The sequence below is a fragment of the Odontomachus brunneus genome, unplaced genomic scaffold (genome assembly GCF_010583005.1).
Source record: "Odontomachus brunneus isolate Ranch 3 - 2012 unplaced genomic scaffold, Obru_v1 Obru_scaffold_015, whole genome shotgun sequence".
Lineage (NCBI taxonomy): Eukaryota > Metazoa > Arthropoda > Insecta > Hymenoptera > Formicidae > Odontomachus > Odontomachus brunneus.
In genome coordinates, this window is record NW_022639465.1 from 570720 (window position 1) to 594567 (window position 23848).

Here is a 23848-nt window from a genome sequence, read left to right on the forward strand (position 1 = left end):
TATATATATATATATATATATATATATATATATATATATATATATAACGCAGCTGGTATTTATCGCGTTACGAGATAAAAGTGTCAGTTTGGCTCTAGATTGTTAATAGAAGTAAGTAAAATTATTCTGTATGTGGTTTCCATGGTAAAATAAACAAGTTAATTCACTTAAAAATTGTGATATTATAAAAAAATTGTATTCATCATAATCAATTGTCATCGTAATCTCATATTATTTTGAACAGGCAATCTATTATCTAAAAAGGCAATTGTATAAAATAGTGCAATACAAAATATGAATTTTCAAACTTCGAAATGCCAACGTATTGTGTTCCACGATGCAAAAACTATTATCAGAAAGGCTTTTCACTATATTCGCTTCCTGCAGATTAACAATGTTTCAAGTTTACAATCAAAATTATGTTTTTATTTATTCATTCTAAAGTTTAATAAAAAAAGACTAATAATTGTTCATAATTTTCTTATTTTACTTTTCAAATTATCCCGCTTCCCATAACAATTTCTATTGGTTCTGCCATGATTTTCCAAACCTTGTTTCGACTAATAAGGAGGAACACGCAGGTGGCCAGACTCTATTTTATAGGGACTCTAATTCACTCCAACGATCACGTCGAGACGCACCGATCACGCTTATCTGCATATTTCCACAGATCGCGACGTGATATCGGCTATTTTTATGCGATACATAAAACCTTTCCTCTCATTAAATGAATGCAAAAAATGCTGCTTGATCGAGCGAACTCAAATACACAATTACATAAAAACAATTAACATAAAATCAAAAATTTTAATTAAGAGAATAATTCAGTTTGTTTGCTGCACAGAATCGAATCAACTTCTTCGTCGATTAAGTTTTATAATATTTTTATAAAGAGAATAAATTCCTCTTTTGAATATATGAACTTGTCTTATGTTTGTGTAATGAGGATGCTTTAAGATTATCTATTATCAAGAAAATATTATTTGTTGGAGATAATCATTACTTAAAAGTAGGCGTCCCGCTTCAACCCATTTTTCGAATACATGTTTCAGTATTTAATGTATATCCGTTTAGAAACGTCTGTTAGAAACTGTATCGTAATAACTAAACGTTTAATCATTTAAACGGCATTATCTTCTGTTACGTACTTTCTAAAGAACAATCAGTGTATTCTTCATTGAAATGCTATACTTATAACCGATGATTCAGTTAAACGTGCAGCACTGCAAGCAATAAAATCCCGCTGAAAGAATCAATTGATAGTAGGAACTGTTCTTATTACTGATGCTGATTGCAAACACAGAAAGTTGGATTTGACATTGCGTGTAACGAATTTATAACGTACAGATTTTGCAGTGAAATCTTACTTCGACTAATAAGCATTAATGAGACATAAAATGAAGCAATAAAGTGGGAGTGTTCACGTTAAAAATTAGTGGATATTTATTAATTATCTCAGTGGAAGATGCACCTTTTTCTAACTTAACCAGAAATATATTTATTGATTCACTTTAAGAGTGTATATTTGACGTATATTTGACAACAACACGAACTGTTTATATGACAACGACTGATCATGCGAAGATAAAAAGCATACACACACGATATGATGTCACTGCTAATTGTCTTCCTTAGTTTGCACGATTAAGCTAATGACTAGTTTCTGTTTAACGATGAATAAACGAATATACGAGTAAACAAATTCAAAGTTAGTAAGTAGATACCTGTTTTCGAAAACACGTGTGTAATCGCGATTATAATATTAAACGTATATGCTGAATACACGTTTTTTTTGTTTAAACGTGTGATATGGAGTTCTATTCAAAAGAAGCAAAGTAAATTGAATAATCATTTTAGCAGTAGAATGATATTTTTCCACGCGTGTAAGATAAGTTTCTAGTCGAGAATCTTCCTACAGTTTCATTTTTTTTTATGCACCTCGGACATCCAAGATTTCGAAAACAGATCGAAAATTTAACGAGCTTCAATTTCACGAGTTAAATTTCGTAAATGGACAAAAACCAGAGTTGCGAGTAATTAATTACATTTTTTATTAATTATCATGTTTAATTCAATCATCAATTTGCTAAGTTTAATTGTTAATTGAGCGATCTTTAATTCATCAATCCTTCGCTCATCAATTCGCTCGTTAATTAAACGTTCTTTAATTGAATTCGTCGAAATCAATCATCAGTTAAATATTCTTTGATCGATTTTGCTTGAATCAGTCGTTAATTGAATTTAAAAAAATTGTGCAAATCAATTATTAAATTGAGAAAAATTGTATCAATAGATTAAACATAATTAATAAAAAATGTAATTAATTATTTGCAACTCTGGTTTTCGTCTATTTACGAAATGCAACTCTAAAGCTGTGAAGCTCGTTAAACTTTCGATTTGTTTTCGAAATCTTGAATATTGATTGGTTAAATTTCTCTCAATTTAATAATTGATTTGAACAAATATGTTTTAATTCAATACTTTTACTTTGTAAAAAGATGGCTGAATGACGTTTTTTCTTAATTGACTGCTTCAGTGAAGCGAGCTTTCCGGTCGATTTTAACTCGACATTCAATAATATCGGGAGTCACGATCGCACGACCGGGAGAGCCGTTTTCCCTAAAAAGTCGACTTCGATTTCATCGAGGAACTCGGCTGAATGTCATCACAACGGAGCTTGTATATACAGCGGCGGTAATCGCTGGGCGCGCTCGTACTTTTCACGCTTCGCGACGCGCGTCATATCTGTTTCCTGGCGATCGCGAGCGTACACGACTGTTAACTACCGAAACGCGCTTAATAATACAGCCCGACGTGGAAACAGTGGCGGTGTTCGCATGGCGAAGCGCGACCATTATCATATGACGTGATTCGGATCTTCGATAAACTCCATGTGCGCGGCATAATGATCAGTAGCGAATAAACGCATAATAAATTGATCGGATAGATGGCGGAATATTGCGACGAAGGGGTGCCGTATACGTCGTACAGAAAGAGAAATAAAAAAGATAAACACATACTGCTCGCTTTACGATCGCGTACACGCAGGAAGAAAATGGTTGAGTTAACGAGATGCACTGAGAAAAAAATTTATGATATTTGGAACTGTAATGGCATAGTAAAAAGATTATAGTTAGGAATATCATTTTTATAGTAAATGTCACCATAATATTTGTAATATTTATAATATAAGCATAGTATAACTGAATCATGTAAAAATTTTATCAAGAATTATAATTATTTGAAGTAAAAAATATAGTAAGGTAGCAAATATTGAATGGTAAGAGAAATTAACTATTTTATATAGTCAATACAATTGGAATATTTGGCAGATGTAGATGTACATGTAACTATATTCCCAAAGTGTACTTTACTATACACATAGAGTAATAATATGGTGACTATAAATCTTTGTTCATTCTGCTATATCTTCATGTTTAGATGAACTATAAATATATGTTTGAGGCCAAAATTAACTATAAAATATAGTGAGATTATAGTTATTCCAACTATTTTTTTCTCTCAGTGTACCTCGCTTACGCCCGTTTCTACCAATGCTTTGGTTAACTTAGCCGGTTGGTTATTCCAATGGAATTGATATCAATCACATTTTTCCTTAGTCAGATAGATGCGATTGATTAATTCCACTGGAATAACCAGTCGGTTAAGTTAACCAAAGTTGGTAGAAATGGGCATTAAACCGACAAAATTCGCTCGAGCAAACGTTTAGTCGACTAAACGAATTATATATAGTTGTTGTGATGAGATATCAACTGCCCGAGTCGAAATTTTGACCCTATATTGAATTCTACAACGCAGTAGTAGCTAAGTTAGCAAAATAGGTTTAATTCTAATGATGCAATTTACTTCTACTTTGACTTTGCTGATATCCGAAATTTCCCTTTTTACTTTCTCTAGCGTCAAAATAGATGTTGAGTGGAATAGTGAGACTGAAAGTAGGATCAAAATTTCGACTCGAGTAGATTAAATAGAATCAAAAGAGATTGATGCAGGCTTTAAAATATCAAAATAAATGTTGAATGGAATGGTGAGGCTGAAAATAGGATCAAAATTTCGACTTGGGTGATTCAATGATTGAGATCTGCTCAATAATAATAGTATAGCAACGTAACTTAATTATTGTAGTAACGCGTGTAATTTGTTCAATAAATACAATATTTCTTTGAAAGCGGATAACCGTCGATCTTGCCGATCCAACTACTTTTCTTTCTCCGTCTGCGTCATCGAGGCGTCATTAAAACATTCGATCAACCGCGCCGTACATCAAAATCGTGACTCGATTCTTCGCGGTTACATGCGCGTGTTTTTAATGATATACGTGATTAAACAAAGTCAGATTAAGTGGTTTAAGTAAAGACCAGTTTTTAAGATTGATTGATTAAAGTTTTCTAACTTGACTAAAACACGATCAGCAAATCAGTAAGCAAAATTAATCAATCGTCATATAACTTAACATAAATATAAAATCGCGAATAATTTCAGCGACTGATGAAATTGATCATTAAATAAATTTTGATGTGATCGATATACAGGTTAATAATTAATTTCGATCAATCGATTAAATAATTCGTGATTACATACATGACGATCGATTAATTTTGCTTACTGATTTGCGGATTATTTTAGTCACAGAAAATCTTAATTGATTAACACTAAAGACAAGTCGAAAATAACTCATTGGGAACTCAGACGTAGAAAACAAGTTTTACCACATGGAGGAGAAAGATTGGTTGAGAAAGAGAAAGAGAAAGAATTAATTTAACAATGACACAATAAATGCACTTTGGTTAAAGGCAACAAAAATTTTTGTTCTTAAGAACCGAAATTGATCTATAAGCACCAAAATTCTGTTTCCTTCAATTAAAACGCGTTTAATTGTGCCATTATAGTCCCGTTAATTCAATCAATCTTCTACTCCGTGCTTAGTCGTGTCGTTGTCATGTTTCAATTCACTCAATCTTTCTTTCTCCGCGCATGAAGAATGAAAAATTGCGAAATTCCTTGCGTCGGAGAATAACCTTAATGACAAAAAAATCATCTTCTGCAGAATTTGTGAGCAACATGCGGCGTAACGGCGCATTTGCACTTTTTTGCGCGCATTTTCTATACGTACGTGCAAATCTATGATGCCGATGCGCGCAAACAATAACTCTTCCTCCACTCTCGGCATTTAATGGCCGGCCATCTATTTATCGTGGAGGAAGAGGAAGCGGCTGATGGGTAGATAGGTCGAGCGTTTTGTAACTAATTTCGCGAGTAAATTGTCCGTAACATTGGTTTGGTGCACTCGGACTAAACTAACGATGGCTAACCGGGGGCTGGAACTGTGTCGGCGTGCCAACGCGTGAATCCTGTGTACCGCGAACGGGGTTTCGAGCCGGTGCAATTTCAGCGAGCGCAGATCCCGATGTTATGAACGCACGAAAATTAACTCCGCGTGGAAGAGCACGCGAATATTGAACTCGTCAGGAACTGTAAAAAGACTTTCAAGCAGACGCCACGCTTGACCCACTTAAGACAATACTCGACTTCGTTCGAGTAATCGGTGTTCAATTTCAATTTTGATTTTTTCTGTATTAATCTGTATTAATCACAGGCTACCCTTTAGTTGAGCATTTTTGTGTGTTGATGTTTTTGCCTTTTGCGTGCGTGCGTTTATTTTTCTCAGGCAAACACAGTACACTGAGAGAAAAGTTGAAGTAAAATAATAATCAGTAGGCATTATTAACATATTTACGATAATGACGTATACACTGAGGGAAAAATTACCATAAAATCAACAAATGAATGCCATTAACATATTTATTTAAATCTAAATTCTCTTTATTTAAACCAAATATTGTTTACTTAAATCAGGTAAACAATATTTGATTTAAATAAAGAGAATTTAGGTTTAAGTAAATATGTTAATGGCACCTATCAAAGAAATATTTACCTTCAGTGTACATATTTATGACATATATACGAGACTACTATAAAATATTTCTCAAATAAGAAAATATATGTTTTCTTAAAAACTTGGCTTTTTATGAAAACAATGTTTATTCTATATAAATAAAAAAGTTTATATTTAAATACTATCAATATCCACGCCGAATAAATATTTTTACGTTGTAGATATTTTTTTTCTCTCAATGTATTCACATATCTCCATATCATTACTCCACACATATAGAGAATTAAGTTATTACACATTTCATTCATTTTATGAATAAAATGGGCGTCGCATAAAAATAGCCGATATTATGTTGTTATTTGTAGAAATGTCATAATGATTACGGATAACCGTAGGCCAAAGTTCAGCATTAATTGATTAAAATTTTCTTAGACTAAAATAGCCAACGAATGAATAATCAAAATTAATCAATCGTCATACATGCAAAAATAATTATTGCAAAAGTAATTATCAAACGCAATTTATTATATACTAATTAATATTTAATTTCATCGATCGATTAGATTATTCGTCATTACGTATATGACGACTGATTAATTTTGATCATTGATTTGAATCGGTTAATACTCAACACCGTCATGAGCAAGAATCCGCGAGCTCCTCCGAGCTGCTAAGAAGATGTTAATGCGGACGTTGGTTGTCATGTAAACTTATTCCAAATTCCTGCCTCACAATGACAACAACAATGTCCGAGCTTTCCTTGTTGGTTCTTACAGAAGGCTTCCGTGGGCCGGCTACGAGGCGAACGGCAATTTCTACAAAGCCGCGATCACCATTACCATCACGTGGACGCCGCGAGCCGCCGATGACTGAGAGAAAACGGAGCAACGTAAGGGAGAAGAAAATCGCAGCTGGTGCGCATACTTATGGAAATTTACAACGTGCTCGAGCGTAAATAATAGCGGCGCGGTGGCGAGTAACAATATTTGCGGACAGTGTTTAACGCGACGCGAAACGTTACCGGCGTGCGCTGCGCTACCATCGTCACGTCGGTCTTAGAATCCGGAACGACAATGAGGAAGATGTTTCCCCGGGAAACCGCGAAAACGAATAGGAACGAGAGGAGACAGAAGAAGCGCGAAAAGAGGAGAAAGAGAAAAGGAAAGAGAGAGAGAGAAGGGAGGGAGAGAGACACTGAGAGAAAAATATAGTTGTCTTTGGCGTCAGCTATAATCTTTTGTGATTTTAACCACAAAAATAGTTAGAAAAACTATTATTTTAGTAAGTGTTATTAGAAAAATGGTTCTTCTAATTTCTTTGGTTAAAATTTATAAAAAAAGTATAATTGACGCCGAAAGCAACTATATTTTTCTCTCAGTGCAGAAACACACACAGAGAGACAGAGAGAGAGAGAGAGAGAGAGAGAGGAGGGACTTTCTTTCTCGCGAAAAACTCTATCGTCGTGGAGTACGCGTTCCTCGACGATACGCGAGTGACCCTGCCAGCCGTACAAGTAAACGTACAGTGTAAGTAACTGCACACCCACTCGTTCACGATTCGACGTGAGTCACTGGCTAGCGACCGGTAATACGACGACGACGACGAGCCGAGGAGTCCGTCTGAATCGGTTGCATCGCCGAGCGTCGCGAAAGGGCCGATTTCACCGAGGTCGGTTAACTTTCCGTGTACGTATCGATCTGAATGTCTCCTGTTCTCTATATGCATGTGTACACACTGAGAGAAAAATATATGATATTTGGAACTATAATGGCATAGTAAAAAGATTATAGTTAGGAATATAATTTTTATAGTAAATGTTACCATAATATTTGTAATATTTACAATATTAGCATAGTATAACTGACCCGTGTAAAATTTTTACCAAGAATTATAATTATTTGAAATAAAAAATATAGTAAGGTAGCAAATATTGAATGGTAAGAGAAATTAACTATTTTATATAGTCAATACAATTGGAATATTTGGCAAATATAGGTACATGTAACTATATTCCCAAAAGGTGCTTTACTATATATATATAGAGTAATAAGATGGTGACTATAAATCTGTGTTCATTCTACTATATCTTTATGTTTAGATGAACTATAAATATATGTTTGAGGCCAAAACGAACTATAAAATATAGTGAGATTATAGTTATTCCAACTATTTTTTTCTCTCAGTGCAGTGTGAAATTTTTGGTCAAGATATGTGAAGAATACACGGAAAAAAAAGATTTGCTAATATATGGACAACTAAAAATATTAACGATGTGTGTGTGTGTGTGTGTATGTGTGTATGGTAGGAGCATTTTCTCGCTTTCATAGCAAAGTTATTTAGTTGTGATAGCTAAAAGATTTGTTAATATATATATTAGTTGTGATAGCTAAAAGATTTGTTAATATATATATTAGTTGTGATAGCTAAAAGATTTGCTAATATATATTAGCAAATCTTTTAGCTATCACAACTAAATATCTTTGCTATGAAAGCAAGAAAATTTGCTCCTGCAGTTAATATTTTAATATTTAGTCCATATATTAGCAAATCTTTTTTTTCGTATACATTGAGGAAAGAAAGAAGTCCGCGACTATAATTGCACGGTAGAAGAATTATAGTAGGGAGAACCAGTTTTATAGTAAGTGTAAAGTCAGTGATAATAATTTTAAATGCATATTATTATTATTACTAAAACAATGAAAAGCTATAGCAAAAATTATAGCTAAAACAATGAAAAGATAGAGTTTGAGAGACTCTCAAAAATATGTTTTGCTGCACGGAGAAAAATATTTTTGCTCTTTTAGCAAAATTGTCGTTGCTACTACATATTCGTAGTGACATCAGAAAAATTTAGTTGACGTAACTAATTTTATAAATTAATCGTTATCAGAGCAGAAGTAGTTTCGTTGCCAGGATAGAAAAAATTCGTTGAGTGTATTTGTCCTAAGAATTACGTTAATTTGCTATTGATGCAAAATAATGTATCCTTAGCAAATTTATTTGCTATCGGAGCAAAACTGCTTATATAAATCCATCATGGTTCTTATAGCAAAATAATATGTAGATTCAGCAAATTATATCCAGCAAATACACGGAAAAAAACAATTCTGTTGGTGCAACCGAATTTTCGGCTGTTCAGGCTGTCAAACAAAAACTCGGTTATAGGAACAGAAAAATTCCTTTATGAGAAAAATTCCTTCTGTATAGTCAATTGTTTTCAGTTGCCTCAACCGAGTTCTAATATCATTGAATGTTCAGACGAATATTTTCAGTTGCGACAATAGAAATATTAGTTTTCATAATAGAAATATCGTTTGTGATTACCTAATTTTCAGTTGGTTCCTATTTGGTTGCACCAACTGAGATTTTTTTGCATGTAGTGATTAGTACTCTTAGCAAATCTTTTTACTGTCCATATAATAACGAAAAGATTTCGCTAGACCAGCAGAAAATTTGCTGGGCCAGCTAATTTGTGCCAAATTAGAAAAAAATCGGAATGTAACTTTTGGGTAGGTTTACTTGTAAGATGGATGAACTAGCAAGCACTGCGATATTATATATGTGCTGTATTTAATCAATATAGACAGATACAAAGTTTATATCTAAATTATTCGTAAAATTTAGCGAGAAGATCTCTCTGTGGCGCCCATCCAAATTAATATCAATCACATTTCTCATAAAAATTGACTCTGGCAGACAAGAAAAACACTACGAAAAGCTACGAGAAGACAAACGAATGTATAATCTTCACACTCATCTAAATTTGCCAGCAGACATTGCCACAATGCTGCTACAAATTCTACATGTCACAGGTAACGTTTTGGCAGACAAAAAAACAGCGATGAATTTTAACTGTGACATGCAGAATTTTATCTGAACCAGCAAAACATCTTCTTTCGTGAGCGAACATTTACTATTTCTTACAGATATTTTTTCTCGCAGTTTCTCTCTCACGAATTCTCTTCTGAGACTTTTTTCTCTCAGCCTATGCAAGGGTAGTTAGCATGATTACACTCTCGTCTTATACGGAGCATGTATTTATGTGTGACATCTTGTTTATGATAAAATTGCCTCTGCCAGTCACGTACAACGTCGTGTATTCCGACTTGAAGAATCTATTCTTCGCGCAACGTGTCTTTCATTTCGTGTCGCGCGCAGCGAGCGAGAGAGAGAGAGAGAGAGAGAGAGAGAGAGAGAGAGAGAGAGAGAGAGAAAGACCGACTACATTAACGTCGTATTTTCGGTTGGGTCATCATCTTCGTCGCTCGATGTTAATCGCATCTCTGTCCCTTCTCCCACCCTCTCCCTCCCCCCGCCCGCGCTCCCTCGTGTTTGTACAGCGACTGAAATAATCGGCGGAACGGTAATCGTACGCAGCAGTTTTGAAACGAAGGGCGGTGAACCGTGGAAATGGTTCGTCCGGTGGTGGTTGGGATGTCCTTTCTGGCTCGGGCACAATAATCGTGGATTTCCGTCCGCTTATTATCTTACACGCGTCACAATGCGTTTAGATTGCGTCGGGGTATCGGCTAATTACCGGTCGCGATTTAGCCGAGCGCGTTCCCCGGCGGGGGGACGTGTTCGAGAGCGTGAGACCGGTGCGCGTCCACTGGGGCAGCCCGTCGTCGGCGTCGTCGGCGCCGGACGAAGACGCGTCCAGTCGAAGAAACTTGCTGATCGCGCTCCAATTATACGCACACGAGAAAGCAAGAGTTACGATCGCGTTGCGATTGCACGCGGCGGTGAAAGTACGCGGCGAGTGTGCTCCTCGGACGATCGCGGCAAAAAACCGCGCTCCGTCCTTCCTTCGAGCTGAACTCTCGATTTCGGCCAGCAGCTAGGGATGTGCGACCTTACGATATTGCGTATCGCGACGCGATATTTTTTGAAAATCGCAATGAACGCGATGTACGGAATGCGTATCCGGTAACTCACGAAGGAGCCGCGGTGTACAGATAGATTAGGTGAAACAGAAGAAAAAATTCCTCTACACTGAGAACAATTTCTGGTAATAATTATCCAACCTATGTTACAGCTACTACATTTAGTAAAATAGTATCAACTAAATATAAGAAGTGAATATTGCTAAATGAAAGTTAATGTTACTAACAATTTTGTAATTATTGCCAAACATTTGGTAACATTTATCATATTGGTTACTATTTACCAAATGTTATGGTAAAACGTATTTGGTAAGTATTACCAAACTTTTTTGTTCAGTGTAGCATTTTGCGAAAACAACCACGTAAAATTTTGAGTTATTAATAAGAGAAGATTCCCAAATGATCGTTATATGGTAGATGAGTTGTGATAATTATGAAAAAAATCAAATATTATCTTTATATATTACTAGGAACAATATTGAATAGAGAAAAAATTATTCTTGCGAACAGAATTAATTCGGCGTTGAAAGGATTAAATAAATTGCCTCTCTCTTCGTATCAAAATATTCTTTAAAATGTTCATTATAAGAAAACGCAAGTTTTACTATGAAAAAATAGTTAAAAATGAAAACATAATGGAGATAAATGATGTCTTTTAAAAAAACGTCACTTTTTTTTTTTTAACCTCATTTTACTTTCTATGTGCAAAATGGAATAACATTTTACAAAACTTATTTATTTTCGAATCATTAATTTTTAACGGTTTTAAAAGTGACTTATAGTGACTTACCACATGCAGTATGTAAAAATGTGTTATTGTACGTTTAATTATAATTACTTATTGACAATATTTTTCTTATAAAACAATAAGACTATCCTTTTCATTGTCTTTTTTTATTAAAATATTAATGACATTCAATATTAAATATAGCAATCTTTGGTAATCTTCTAAATTATATATAAATATATATATATATATATATATATATATATATATATATAAAAATCATATATAAAAAGAAATAATGCAACTTAACATTTTAAACCTGTTATAATGGCATAATTCTATTATGCCTCTAAGTTTGGATTAGATAGTATAAAATATCATAGATTTGCGCACAAATATCTAAATCAAATGAGTGATTTTGAATCGTAGACGCGATTTTGCGATAAATATCCAATTGCGTGTTATTCAAGAAAAGAAAATCGCAGTGTTTGCGATATGTCGCAAAACTGCACATTCCTATCAGGAGTATCGTGTCTACGTCAGTGCGATCTGTAATATTCGGTGCGATCAAGACGCCGTAAACGAAGCAGAAAAGCAGGAACTTCCGAATTCCCACCGCTCGCGCGTGTCCCCGTCGACGACAATTCCGCGGCGTCCGTGTGTTCTCGTGGTTTCACATTCGTGCGTTTTATCGGCACTCGTCGAACCGCGATTTTGCATACCAAAACTCGCTATCCAGGAGTTGCTAACGGTATCAAAAAACCGGTTTCCGGTTGGAAGCGGTAATAGGTATTCGTTGTGCAAAATTCGTAGACAGGCTGCGACAGACCGAACTGCCGCCGCCGCCGTCGTCGTCATCTTAGCGCGCGTTCTCCTTTTGATAAAATCGAGAGCAAAAGCTTTCTAAACACTAACGAGATCGGTTTCGACGCCCGCATTTATAATCTGTCGCAACTGATGAAAATCAGAGTAAAAAAGAAATCAGTCGTACATAATAGAAAGTAAAAGGTATCAGAAGAATCGTACACAACTTGCAAAACGGTTCGGACAAAAACTTTGATTAGAAGGAAAATTCGGTTTGCTTGCTACACAGAGTCAAAGCAACTTCTTCGTCGATAAAATTTTATAATATTCTCATAAGGAGAATAAATTCTTCTTTTGGGTACATGACAATGAATTTGTCTGAAATTCGTGCATAGAGAAAAATAATTTGCTGGTCCAGTAAACTTTCTGCTGGTCTACACTGAGAGAAAAATATAGTTGCCTTTGGCGTCAACTATACTCTTTTGGGATTTTAAATACAAAAATAGTTCGAAAAACCATTGTTTTAATAAATATTATTAGAAAAATGGTTCTTCTGATTATTTTTCTGGTTGAAATCACAAAAAAAAAGTATAGTTGACGCCGAAAGCAATTATATTTTTCTTTCAGTGTAGCAAAATCTTTTCGTTATTATATGAACAGCAAAAAGATTTGCTAAGAGTACTAGTCACTATTTGCTGGATATAATTTGCTGAATCTACAAATTATTTTGCTTTAAGAACCATGATGGATTTATAAGCAATTGCAGTTTTGCTACGATAGCAAATAAATTTGCTAAGAATATATTATTTTGCATCAATAGCAAATTAACGTGATACTTAGGACAAATACACTCAACAAATTTTTTCTATCCTGGCAACGAAACTACTTCTGCTTTGATAACGAATAATTTGTTATGAAAAATTAATTACGTCAACTAAATTTTTTTGATGTCACCACGAATATGCAGTAGCAACGACGATTTTGCTAAAAGAGCAAAATTATTTTTCTCCGTGTGTGATGAGCATATTTTCAGACTATTATTAAGAAAATATTCCTTGTCAAAGGCAACCATTATTCAAAAATACAACTCCCGCTTCGGCCTGTTTTTCAAGTACATGTTTAACGTTTAGCGTATATCCATTTAAAATTAAATTAAAGTTCTGTTTTTATTAATAGTAGTTTTTATTAATAAACACGTACTTTATCCTATGAGTACGAACGTCCTCACGAGAGATTGTGAAATCAAACTGAGACACTCTACACATAAAAAATTTTACTCTCACATATAAAATTCTATTCTACAGACTTGAAGGTATAATTATTATTTCTTATAGATTCTTATTAGCACTTTCTTTCACGGAATATAAATAAGTGCAAAAACGACTCCAGAGAATAAATAAGTGCAAAAACGATTCCAGAGGAATATTAAGTTGTATTATTTTTTCTTATATATGGTTTTTATATATATTTTTTTATATGTGATTCAAAAGGTTACCAAAGATTGCTACATTTAATATTGATTATCATTAATATTTTAATAAAAAAAGATAATAAAAAAGTAATCTTATTGTTTTATAAGATAAATATTGTCAATAAGTAATTATAATTAATTAAACATGCAATAACACATCCTTATATATTGCATGTCGTAATAAGGCACTTTTAAAACCGTTTAAAAATGATTCGGAAAGAGAAAAGTAACGATAACAAATTAAGATACCCAAAGGATGTGCTAAAGGATATGAAGGTTGTTATTATTAACTATTACCATTATTATTTATTATTATTAATTATATTATTATTACGTAATCCCGTCGATAATGATTCTTCCGGTACTTATAGTATAATGATAAGTCCGGTACTTATAGTCTGATCTTATATTTAAGACCGTTTTGAGTTCATTTTCAGATGATGTACGGATCATTTCATTGGCTACGGAGTATCTGAAGAGGAATTTAAGACGATCTTAAATGTAAGACTCGCCATTATGAATACCTTAGTGTTGACAGTTTGGTGAACTCCTAACTTCACTGCGTCACTTTATAACTGACTGCACACGCATACGGAGACTTGAACGTTACTCTCTTAAAGTGAATCGGTGAAACATCATTGAGAGCAGTAAATATACACTGATTTGCAGCCATAAGTACGCTGAAACTGCTATACTTATATCAGTGACTATTCACTGATTCATCTTAAGAGAGTACAAGTCACCTTCCGCGGTTAACAATCCGAGAGAACCGTTCCGAGGGGCAACTCACAACACCGACCCAACAAATTCATTAACGAAATAGCGAGCCTTACGAAAATCCTGATCTCTTAACGACTGGCAAAACGGCCTTCGTAATGTGGAATGTACACGCTCTCATTCGTGACGTGAGAGATCGCATGCACGCACGCACGCACGCACGCACGCACGCACGCACGCACACGCGTGCCATATAGATAACTTACTCCGTAACGTAGAGAGGCGTACGACGCGTGCGTGTCCCAGACGGACGGCGCGGTATCAAAGGATATTTACCCTGTCAACAGCGTGGCTTTGCGCGGAGACGCCGCCACGTCTATAAGGGGGAGAACACATAGTCACTCGTACCGAGATAATAGTAATGGGTATTATTACTTCGCTCTATTATTTTACGATCTAGCGCTCTTCCCAGGAATTGATACATCATCGTCGCGTCCGCGCCACGCCGAGACATCGGGACGGTCTCCCCGCACGATCAACGCACGATCCACCGGGAAAAACGCGTTCCCGTCGTTTTTCCGACGCCGTTATCGCGCGACGTAACAGCTTCGTGCAAACAGTTCATTTATTTTTCGTTATATTATAGCGTGAATAAAGCTCCTCTGTTACCGTCAAATCCTAACGACGAGCGACATCAGAGATACAGCTCTCTATAATCTTTATAATTTTGACAAAATCACCGCATAGATTAATACCATAAAAATTTGAGTCTACGAATAATTTTATATTCTCTTTCTCTCCCTCTTTTCTTGATTTGAAAAAAAAAGACTTTTTTATACTCTAGTAATCACATTTTTTGATAAATCGGAATATATAATATTTTTTCTTTTTTTTTTTTTAAAGTTCAAGCATTGACGAGAATATGCTAGAATGTTAGTTCTTTAAGTTTCACTTCCACAAAAGTCGCGGATCTTTCTGCAAACTCATGTTTTTGTCGTGTTTCTCTTTATATTTGCAAAACGAGACACTCAAGTGGATATTCGCGATCACTTCTGTGCATAATTCAATGTGTATTACATCAACGCGGCAATGAAAAGTCAATGACGTCAGCGGAATCCGATAAAAACATCGAGCTACTCTACTCGAATTACCTGGCGATTCGGACTCAACGACGAAAGGTTAATTTAATGGGACACCGAGTCCCCGAGAATGAATTAGTCGCCCGACGTTTCTTTTTTTTTCCCGAGTCGATAATGAATATATCCGGTGAAAAATTGACGGCTATAACATTACCGTCGCGTTGAAAACCTGTAATCTTGTGCGATTTACGACAAATCCTAAAAAGTGGTGTAGCCGGCCAGCGACACGTGCGAGAGGATAAAAATCCGAGGCGGTTCTTCGGAAATCGACATGCACTCGCTATTAAGTGCCGCTCGATACACGTTACCGCTAATTGAATGAACATTTGCGCCATCAGTGTCGCATACCGAATTAAGTTGCGCTTTAATCAACGGCGAGCTCCTGCCAAGAATACGAAACTCGTCACATGGACGGACCATTGTATAATCTCTGCGGTTGAACCTACAGTCTTCGCTAGAGGCGACGGATCTCTCGCCTTTTCTTCAGATACACTGGAAGAAATTGTCCGATGAGAAAATTAACAAACCGATAATATCCGATCAAGTTCCAATCAATTTTCATATCCGATCAAATTCGATCGGACACCTTGATAACATTTCATCAAATAAACCGATAAAATACAAAAACCGATGTTTTTCATCAGAAATTTACTGATCAAAAATATAAAAATTGATCGGCATTTGATCTGATTTTGTTCGGAAATGTGCGTTTGTTAATTTTTCATCGGATAACCTCTCTTCGTGATCGTTTAAATAGTCATATTCATACTCTCTTAAAATTAATCAGTCAAACATCACTGAAACATACACTGATTGCAGTTATAAGTATACCACTAAAAGTGCTCAGTGCTATACTCGCAACTGATATCAGCGACTATTCACTGATTCACTTTAAGAGAGTAAAAATCAAGTCAATGAGAATATCCTCGGGGAATAAAGCTTGATCTACAATGTGTTATTTGCTTCTAGTTTTATTTTATCTCTTCCTGACTCAAACTTTAAGCCTCAGAACTACAATGTGTTTTTTGCTTTCTATTTTTTTCTCTTTACTTCTTTCTGATTTAAAACTAAAGCTTTTAGCTAGAAAAAGATAGAAATCAAGAAACAGGAAGCAAAGAGCACATTGTAGATTAAACTTTAAGCCTGATCTACAACATGCTCTTTGCGTTCTGTTTCTTGTCTTCTGTCTTTTTCTGGTTTAAAGTTTAAGGTTCGAGTCAGAAAGAGATAAAGAGAAAGAAGCAAGAAGCAAAGAGCATATTGTAGATAAAGGCTTAAAGCCTGATCTATAATATGCCCTTCGCTTCATGTTTCTTATTCTTCTAAATTCTCCTAACAAGATCAAGATTTAAATCAGAAAGAGATAAACAGAAAGAAACATAAAGCAAAGAGCACATTGAATCACAAGAGCACAAGATCAAAGTTTAAACTAAAAAAGAGCAGAGAACAAGAAGCAGGAAGCATTTGGTAACAACAGTTACCAAATATCTCATTTTATACTACTAATATTTGGTATTAAACTTCCAGAATCTAATCTAATAAGCTAAATGTATAGTTCAAGCAACTAAATCTCTTCTGAGAATTATATACTTTTGCTTTATATAACTAAATTATTTCCTAATTATCATTCTATGCTTGGCCCGCATTATTAGAACTGAATAATTTAGCAACTATTAGATTTTGTTACGAAATCTTCCTTTCAGCGTAGCGCTCGCCCGAGTCGAAGTTTAAGTTATACGCAATGCCATCGAACTTGTAGCCCGCTGAAAAAAAAGACTAATATTCGGCAAAAGGTACTGGCGGTCAAAAGTTGTATCACACACTTTACACATTCGCGTCCTTCAATCTCGTTTCGATTCCGACCGGTCACCATCTTCCCTTTCAGACACGCTCGACTGTTGCTTGACTTCGGAGATCGTGCGGCGGGCAATCATCTCAATGGCTCTGACATTATTCTTGTGACTTACGCTTATGCAATGTATTCTTATAACGCTCATGGAGCATTGTAACGCTAGTATTCCCGAGACTTATAGTAGATTATAAATTTCGACTCGGATGGCTTCTATCGATATGCAATGTTTGTCGCGTAAGAGGACACTTTGCTTCAAGCAAAATCTTCATCATATTCCTCAAAAGGAAGAAAGAATAATATCTAGTGGATTTCAGATCAATGATCTGAACTTTCACTTAGAATATTCTAATATTAGAATATCTAATATTAAGTTTTCACTTAGAATATAGGATTATAGGAAATATTATCTTGTAACTAGAGTTCTTTATTTTGGGTGTTAACTCCTGAGTTTAAATTAGAGATGTGCGAATCAAAGATTTTTTTATGTCGAATCGAATCGAATCTCAGATTTTAATTTCGAATTCGAATCAAATCGGTGAAATTTCACCCGAATCGAATCGTTGAAAGAATTTTTACTTAACATAATCATTGAATTTAACATGAAAATAGTGACTTCAGTATGAGAGAGAGATAATATTGATCATATAATATCAATTCATTTTATATATATAAGGTAAGAAATATATAATATATCTCAGTTCCAGCCTTGAAAGCTGCGCAACGACACATATCGATCCGACAGTTGTCGATAAGATTTTGTCTAGAAGCCATTATCTTCTTTTAATATTTTTGAAGAAAATCTTAATGTATTACAAACTTTTCAAGTCATGCTAATTCCCGTAATGTCTTTAATAGTACTTCATTAATGCTATGTGCGTGATCCGTTATTCGAATCTTTTCGATTCGAAATTTTCGAATTTGAATCGAATCGAATTTCACTTGATGCAACTCGATTCGATTCGAATAGTTCGCACATCTCTAGTTTAAATTGTGTCTGAATAGAGACTGAATATCCAGGAAACTGAAAATCAGGTTAATGTTTGATCGACGTTGGTAGAGAGAAACCGGTATAAGTCTGTTTTACACGATGTAAAAAAGATATAAAAAAAATACGAGGTGGTCGAAAATGTGGGGAAAGTTCTCCAAATAGCTTCTGCAGCAAACGTACTAAAGTTCGATTCGCGCACAGGAAAATATCTCCCTGATTTACTCACTTATTTCCTTAACTTGTTTGCTAAACGTATATTTCCTTGTCTACTTAATTATCAATTAAACATCTATGCACTAAATTCATCTATTTTCCAATATCTGCATTTCCTTCAAGACAATTCCGAATGCAGTACTGGGCATTGACCGATGAAAATTTTCTTTGTCTAAAATTAGCAAAGCAATAATCAAAGTCATACGCCATATATGTAATCACGAGTATAATTTAATTGATTGATGAAATGAAATATCAATCAGTGTACGATCAATCAAAGTTTATTAATTAAACTTTGATTGATATGTTGATTAATACAAAGTCAATCAAAGAAAATGTTATTAATAATTAATCCCATCACACACACACACACACACACACACACACACACACACACACACACACACACACACACACACAAACACACACACACACACACACAATCGTCGAAAACATTCGTGATTATGTATATGGCGATTAATTTTGATTATCAACTTGCCGATTATTTTGGCGAAAGAAAACCTTTATCGATTAATCGCCAACAATATCCGGATGATGTGCTCGCAACTCCAAATCTATCACGCTGCCGCAACGAGCTTTGATAAGGCGGCCGTCCACAAGCTCACTTGTGTTTACTTCGTGAACAACGTAAACGACTTGTGTGTGCGTGACATATATATCAATAACAATGTCATAATAAAAATATTATATCAGCACGTGCCACTTTACTTCGCCGATTTGCCGCTGTAAGCCGGGATTGCGAGTAATGAAGTACTGTTATAATTAATTATCGCGTTTAATTGACGTTTAATATGGGTCAATTGAATACTTGCATTGAAAATTGATTTCAACAAATCCAATCAAAGAAAGCTCGATTGACGATTGATTTCAACGAATTCAATTAAAAGCCATTCAACTGGCGATTGATATGAGCAAGCAGAATCAAAGATCGTTCGGTTAATAATTGAACTTAGCAAATTTGATTGAAGGCCATTTAATCGATGATTGAGTTCGGCGAATGGAATTAAAAGCTTAATTGACAACTGATATGAATAAATTTGGCTGATTCAATCGAGGACTGTTCGGTGACGACTGATATGATCACAGTGCCCCCCTCAACGCGGATCCTACTTAACGCTTCTCAACCATCGGCATCTTCCACGATGCCACAGTACTCTGGATATGAATATCATCTACAAAATCAATTGCAACACCGAGTAATCAAACGCTCTTCGATCGAGTCGATTGAATTTGCTCATATCAATCGTCAATCAGCCCTTAATTAAATTTGCTAAAATCAATCGTCAATTAAGCGGCCTTTAATTAAATTTGCTAAGTTCAATTGTTAATTGATTCCTCTCGCTCATTTCCATCGTTAGTTGAACGGTCTTTAATTGAATTCGTTGAAATCAATCGTCAACTAAACATTCTCCGATTAACTTTGCCCTAATTGAGTCAATCAATCATACCGAAACACATCGGTTCTAACGGAGATCAGTTCGATGGATATTCTACAATTCTGCTGTAAACAGAGACATCCGCGTCAAACGTTTCGGAGCCGCCGTTTAAGCGCGCGAACAGGAACATCTCGAGGTCCGTGAGGACCTCCGCGAGGAGACGGAAAGAAGGGACTTGTTGGCTGGATGTGACCAGGACTCACCTGCATCTGCAGCCACGAGTAGTCGATGTACGCGGTGGTGGCGGTCACGGCCCCGGCGACGGTGGACGTCGACGAGATCTGCTGCCAGCCGTCCTGTGCGTTGCATCCGAGCACGGCGAGTCCGTCGGGTTGCGCCCGGTCGGGCACTATCTGATCCGCGGCGTACTGGTAAGGCGGCTGTATCGTCGGCTGTCCGGCCGACGGTAGACCCTGCAGAGCCGCCGGATGAGGATGCTGCGCTCCCGTGCCGGCACCGGCGGGCAGACAGCACACGCTCGCGTCCATCCGTGGCGGCGGCGGAGAGTCGTAAAAGCGTAGCTGCTCCGGCTCCGGCTCCCGAGACGTCGTTCTGCCGAGGGTTAATCCTCGCGGCACCATCCAACCTGCGGACGCAGCCGTTGACGCGCCGTGATATCTCTCGCCGACGGCTGGGAGTCCCTCCGCTCTCTCTCTCTCTCTCTCTCTCTCTCTCTCTCTCTCTCTCTCTCTCTCTCTCTCTGTACCTTTTTCTTTCTTTCTCTCTTTCTTTTTTTCTTGCAACCCGCCGACGCGGAAGCGACCGACTCGGACTCTCCCTTGAAGCTCCAGAAGGGTCTACTTTCTAGGTCTCTTCCGTCGGACTTCAGGCGGACCGCAGCGGAGAACACGATGTCAGCATCTTCCTCGTCGACTCGATCCGCGGTACTTGGCGACGCTTCGCGACGAGACCTTCTCCGTGCTCTCGGACAGTTTCTCCCTTGAGATTTCGGCCGTAGTAGGCTGATGACAGCGGTAGAGGGCGAGTTCTTGTGGCTCGCAGCGATCGTGTTTCACGATGTCACTTCGATTCGCGATAATCGCGGCGGTCACCCAGGCGACGAGCCACGACTACAGTCACGTACGCGTGCACCGCGTTGACGTCCCGCGCGAGTCCAGCGAGTTCTGTGCGCGAGACACTATTCCGCAGCAGGCCGCCGAATGCTCGTCGAATGTCGTTCGAATGTCAGCGGACATCTCGCCCGCCGATTAGCGGAAACTCGCTCCAATTGACAGGACGACTCCGCGTGATCGCTGTCGCCGGCGACGCCGACGCTGCTGCCGTCGCCGTCGACGCCAACGCGCCGTTGTCGAGGAGGAGCGCTAACGGGGCGAAGAGGCGCTCAACTTGGACCTCGAGTTCGATTCACGGCGCGATGTTCCTCGGGGCGTTCTCGTGTCCGCCGAAGTCCTCCAGCGGAGGCATCGGGTGGCAAATGACAGTCCGACAGTTGGCCGCGCGACGACTACATGAAACGTGCCGGGATATCCCTATGCTAGCGAAGTGTTCTCCAGCGGATCGGCATCGTCGCTCACTCACTGGCTGCTCCTTCACTCGCCGATCTTCTTCCTCCTCTTGCAAGGGCTGATCACCCCCCGACAGAGCATCCTCGTCCCTCGTCGGCCGATGACACTCGCGATGACAGGTCGAACGCACGCCTCGGACGAGCCCGTTGGCAATTCGCACGACGACGACGACGACACGAGACACGGAACATCCGACGCGGCAGGTAACGACGACGATGCGCACCCACGACGTCGCGTCCCGCAGCGTCGGGGTAAGGTGGATGTATACGCGACTCGCGAGCGTACGAGCGACGATCGTGGTCGATCGCCGCGGGATCCGCGAAATGACGTTTCTCGACGGTGACAGCGCGCACTCCCGTTAACGCGTTGACGCGAGCGCGCGTGTTCGCCGCCGGAGCACCACGAGGACGAGGGCGGAGAGAGAAATGGTGGGAGAGAGACAGAGAGAAAGAGAGCAGAGTCTGCTTACGAGAAGGCGAGGGTGGTGGTATTCAACGCCGGTGGTGGTAATGTTGATGACGACGGTGGTGGGGTCGCGGTGGCGGCGGCGGTCGCGGAGGTGGCGGTGGTGGCGGTAGTGGCAATGGTGGTGGTGGTGGTGGTGGTGGTGGAAACAGCGGCGATACGAAGGCTAGGGTGACGGAGGCGACTGGCGCGCGCACTTTTGACTGTTGCTCGCGTACGGCCGGCGTTGCGTGCGCGCATGCGTGAACGCGTGTCGTCAAGGCAACGGTTCCGGAGTAACTGCTTGGCGAACGCAGCCCTCCGCGGCGAACGTGAATCTTGCCCCCCCTTCTCTGTCTGTCCTTCTCTCTCTCTTCCTCTCCCTCTCGCCGTCCTCTCTCTATCCCGCTCGTTCAGGCCGCGGTACTCGCGCGCCTGGCTCACGCCCCGGGCGCGACCGATTCGAGCGGTCTAGGCGGCCATCGAGCGCACGCCCCCGTCTCGACACCGAGAGAGTCTCTCACGTTCCCTCTCTCTCTCTTTCTTTTTCTCTCTCTTCCCTTCTTTTTCTCTCTCTCTCTCTCCGACTCGCGCCAAGTATTTATATACATATGCTTTTCCCTCCTCCCATAAGTGTCCCCCCCTCCCCCTCCACTCACTCACCTTCGGTCTCCTCCGATTCCGTCTCGATCAGACGCGCGCGCGGCCCGCAAGTCATCATTCCGTCCTTCTCCCACCTTCTGCACAAATACACGACGCAGCGCGCCGACGCCCGCGTCTCGAAAGCGCGATTATCGACGTGAGCTATCGAGGGGACTCTCCTACCTCCCCTCCGACTTTGGCACACTTCTCTCAGCCGCTGCCCCCGTTCTCTTCTCCCCTCGCGCCATCTCGTATGTGCCTCGGCTCTGGTTACTTTCTTCTTCCATCGCGCGCGCGATCCCGCCGTCATACGACGAATCATCCCTCGCGTGCCACTGGAAACCACTGCCATTCCGTAGCTCTCCCTTGCTCTCGACGCGATGTCACCCGAGTCCTCTCCTCGATTCGCGAACTGAGGCGCGTGCGAATCGAGGAACTGCCTCACGTGCTCTGACGTCACTATGAGGTCGCTTCAGGTTCAGGTTCTTTCCTCTCGCGTCTTGATCCTCCAGGATCGACTGCTCCGAAGTTGGCGTGATTAATTTTACGATATCACACGATACAAAAGTAAAATATAAGATGTCCGGTCACGTAACTTTCTCCACGACGGACTAGTCGACTGTGAACAGCGCAAGTCGACCGAATTCGCGATAACGATTCTCTCTCTCATCCAGCACAAAACGAAACGATGCGTACACAGAAAAAATACAATTGTATTAATAGAATTAGTCAATAGGTTGTGATTGCAATAAATTTCTTTTATTTAATAGCATTATATTATTAAAACTGATACTCGAGTTTTATTAAAAAATATATATATTGGTTCCAATAACACATACACATAGTTATTGAATCATAATTTATTTCAATCATGACCCATTTGATCAATTCTTTGATCGATAAAACAGGATTCTATTTTAATATATGATTTTTGGGAAACACTAAAGTAATCAAACAGGTGTTAAATGTTTCCTTCACCGGTAATTATACTAAATAATCTACTTAAGAAAAACAAAATGCACGAAATTCAATTCCAAAAATTTCGGAAATTTTGTCTTCAACCAGAAC

At 38.4% G+C, this 23848-nt stretch overlaps 1 protein-coding gene across 2 annotated transcripts in view; it reads right to left on the reverse strand.

The window, feature by feature from the left end:
• Positions 1-22676, reverse strand: part of LOC116841298 (AAC-rich mRNA clone AAC11 protein-like) — a 102047-nt gene extending 79371 nt beyond the window's left edge. Inside the window, exon 1 of one of the 2 annotated variants that reach the window (XM_032809072.1) lies at positions 20372-22676. In XM_032809072.1, the coding sequence (XP_032664963.1) occupies positions 20372-20749 (378 nt within the window). In that variant the 5' untranslated portion in view covers positions 20750-22676. The remainder of the gene's footprint in view (positions 1-20371) is intronic. The other variant, XM_032809073.1, reaches the window with a different exon arrangement.
• Positions 22677-23848: the final 1172 nt, after the last annotated feature.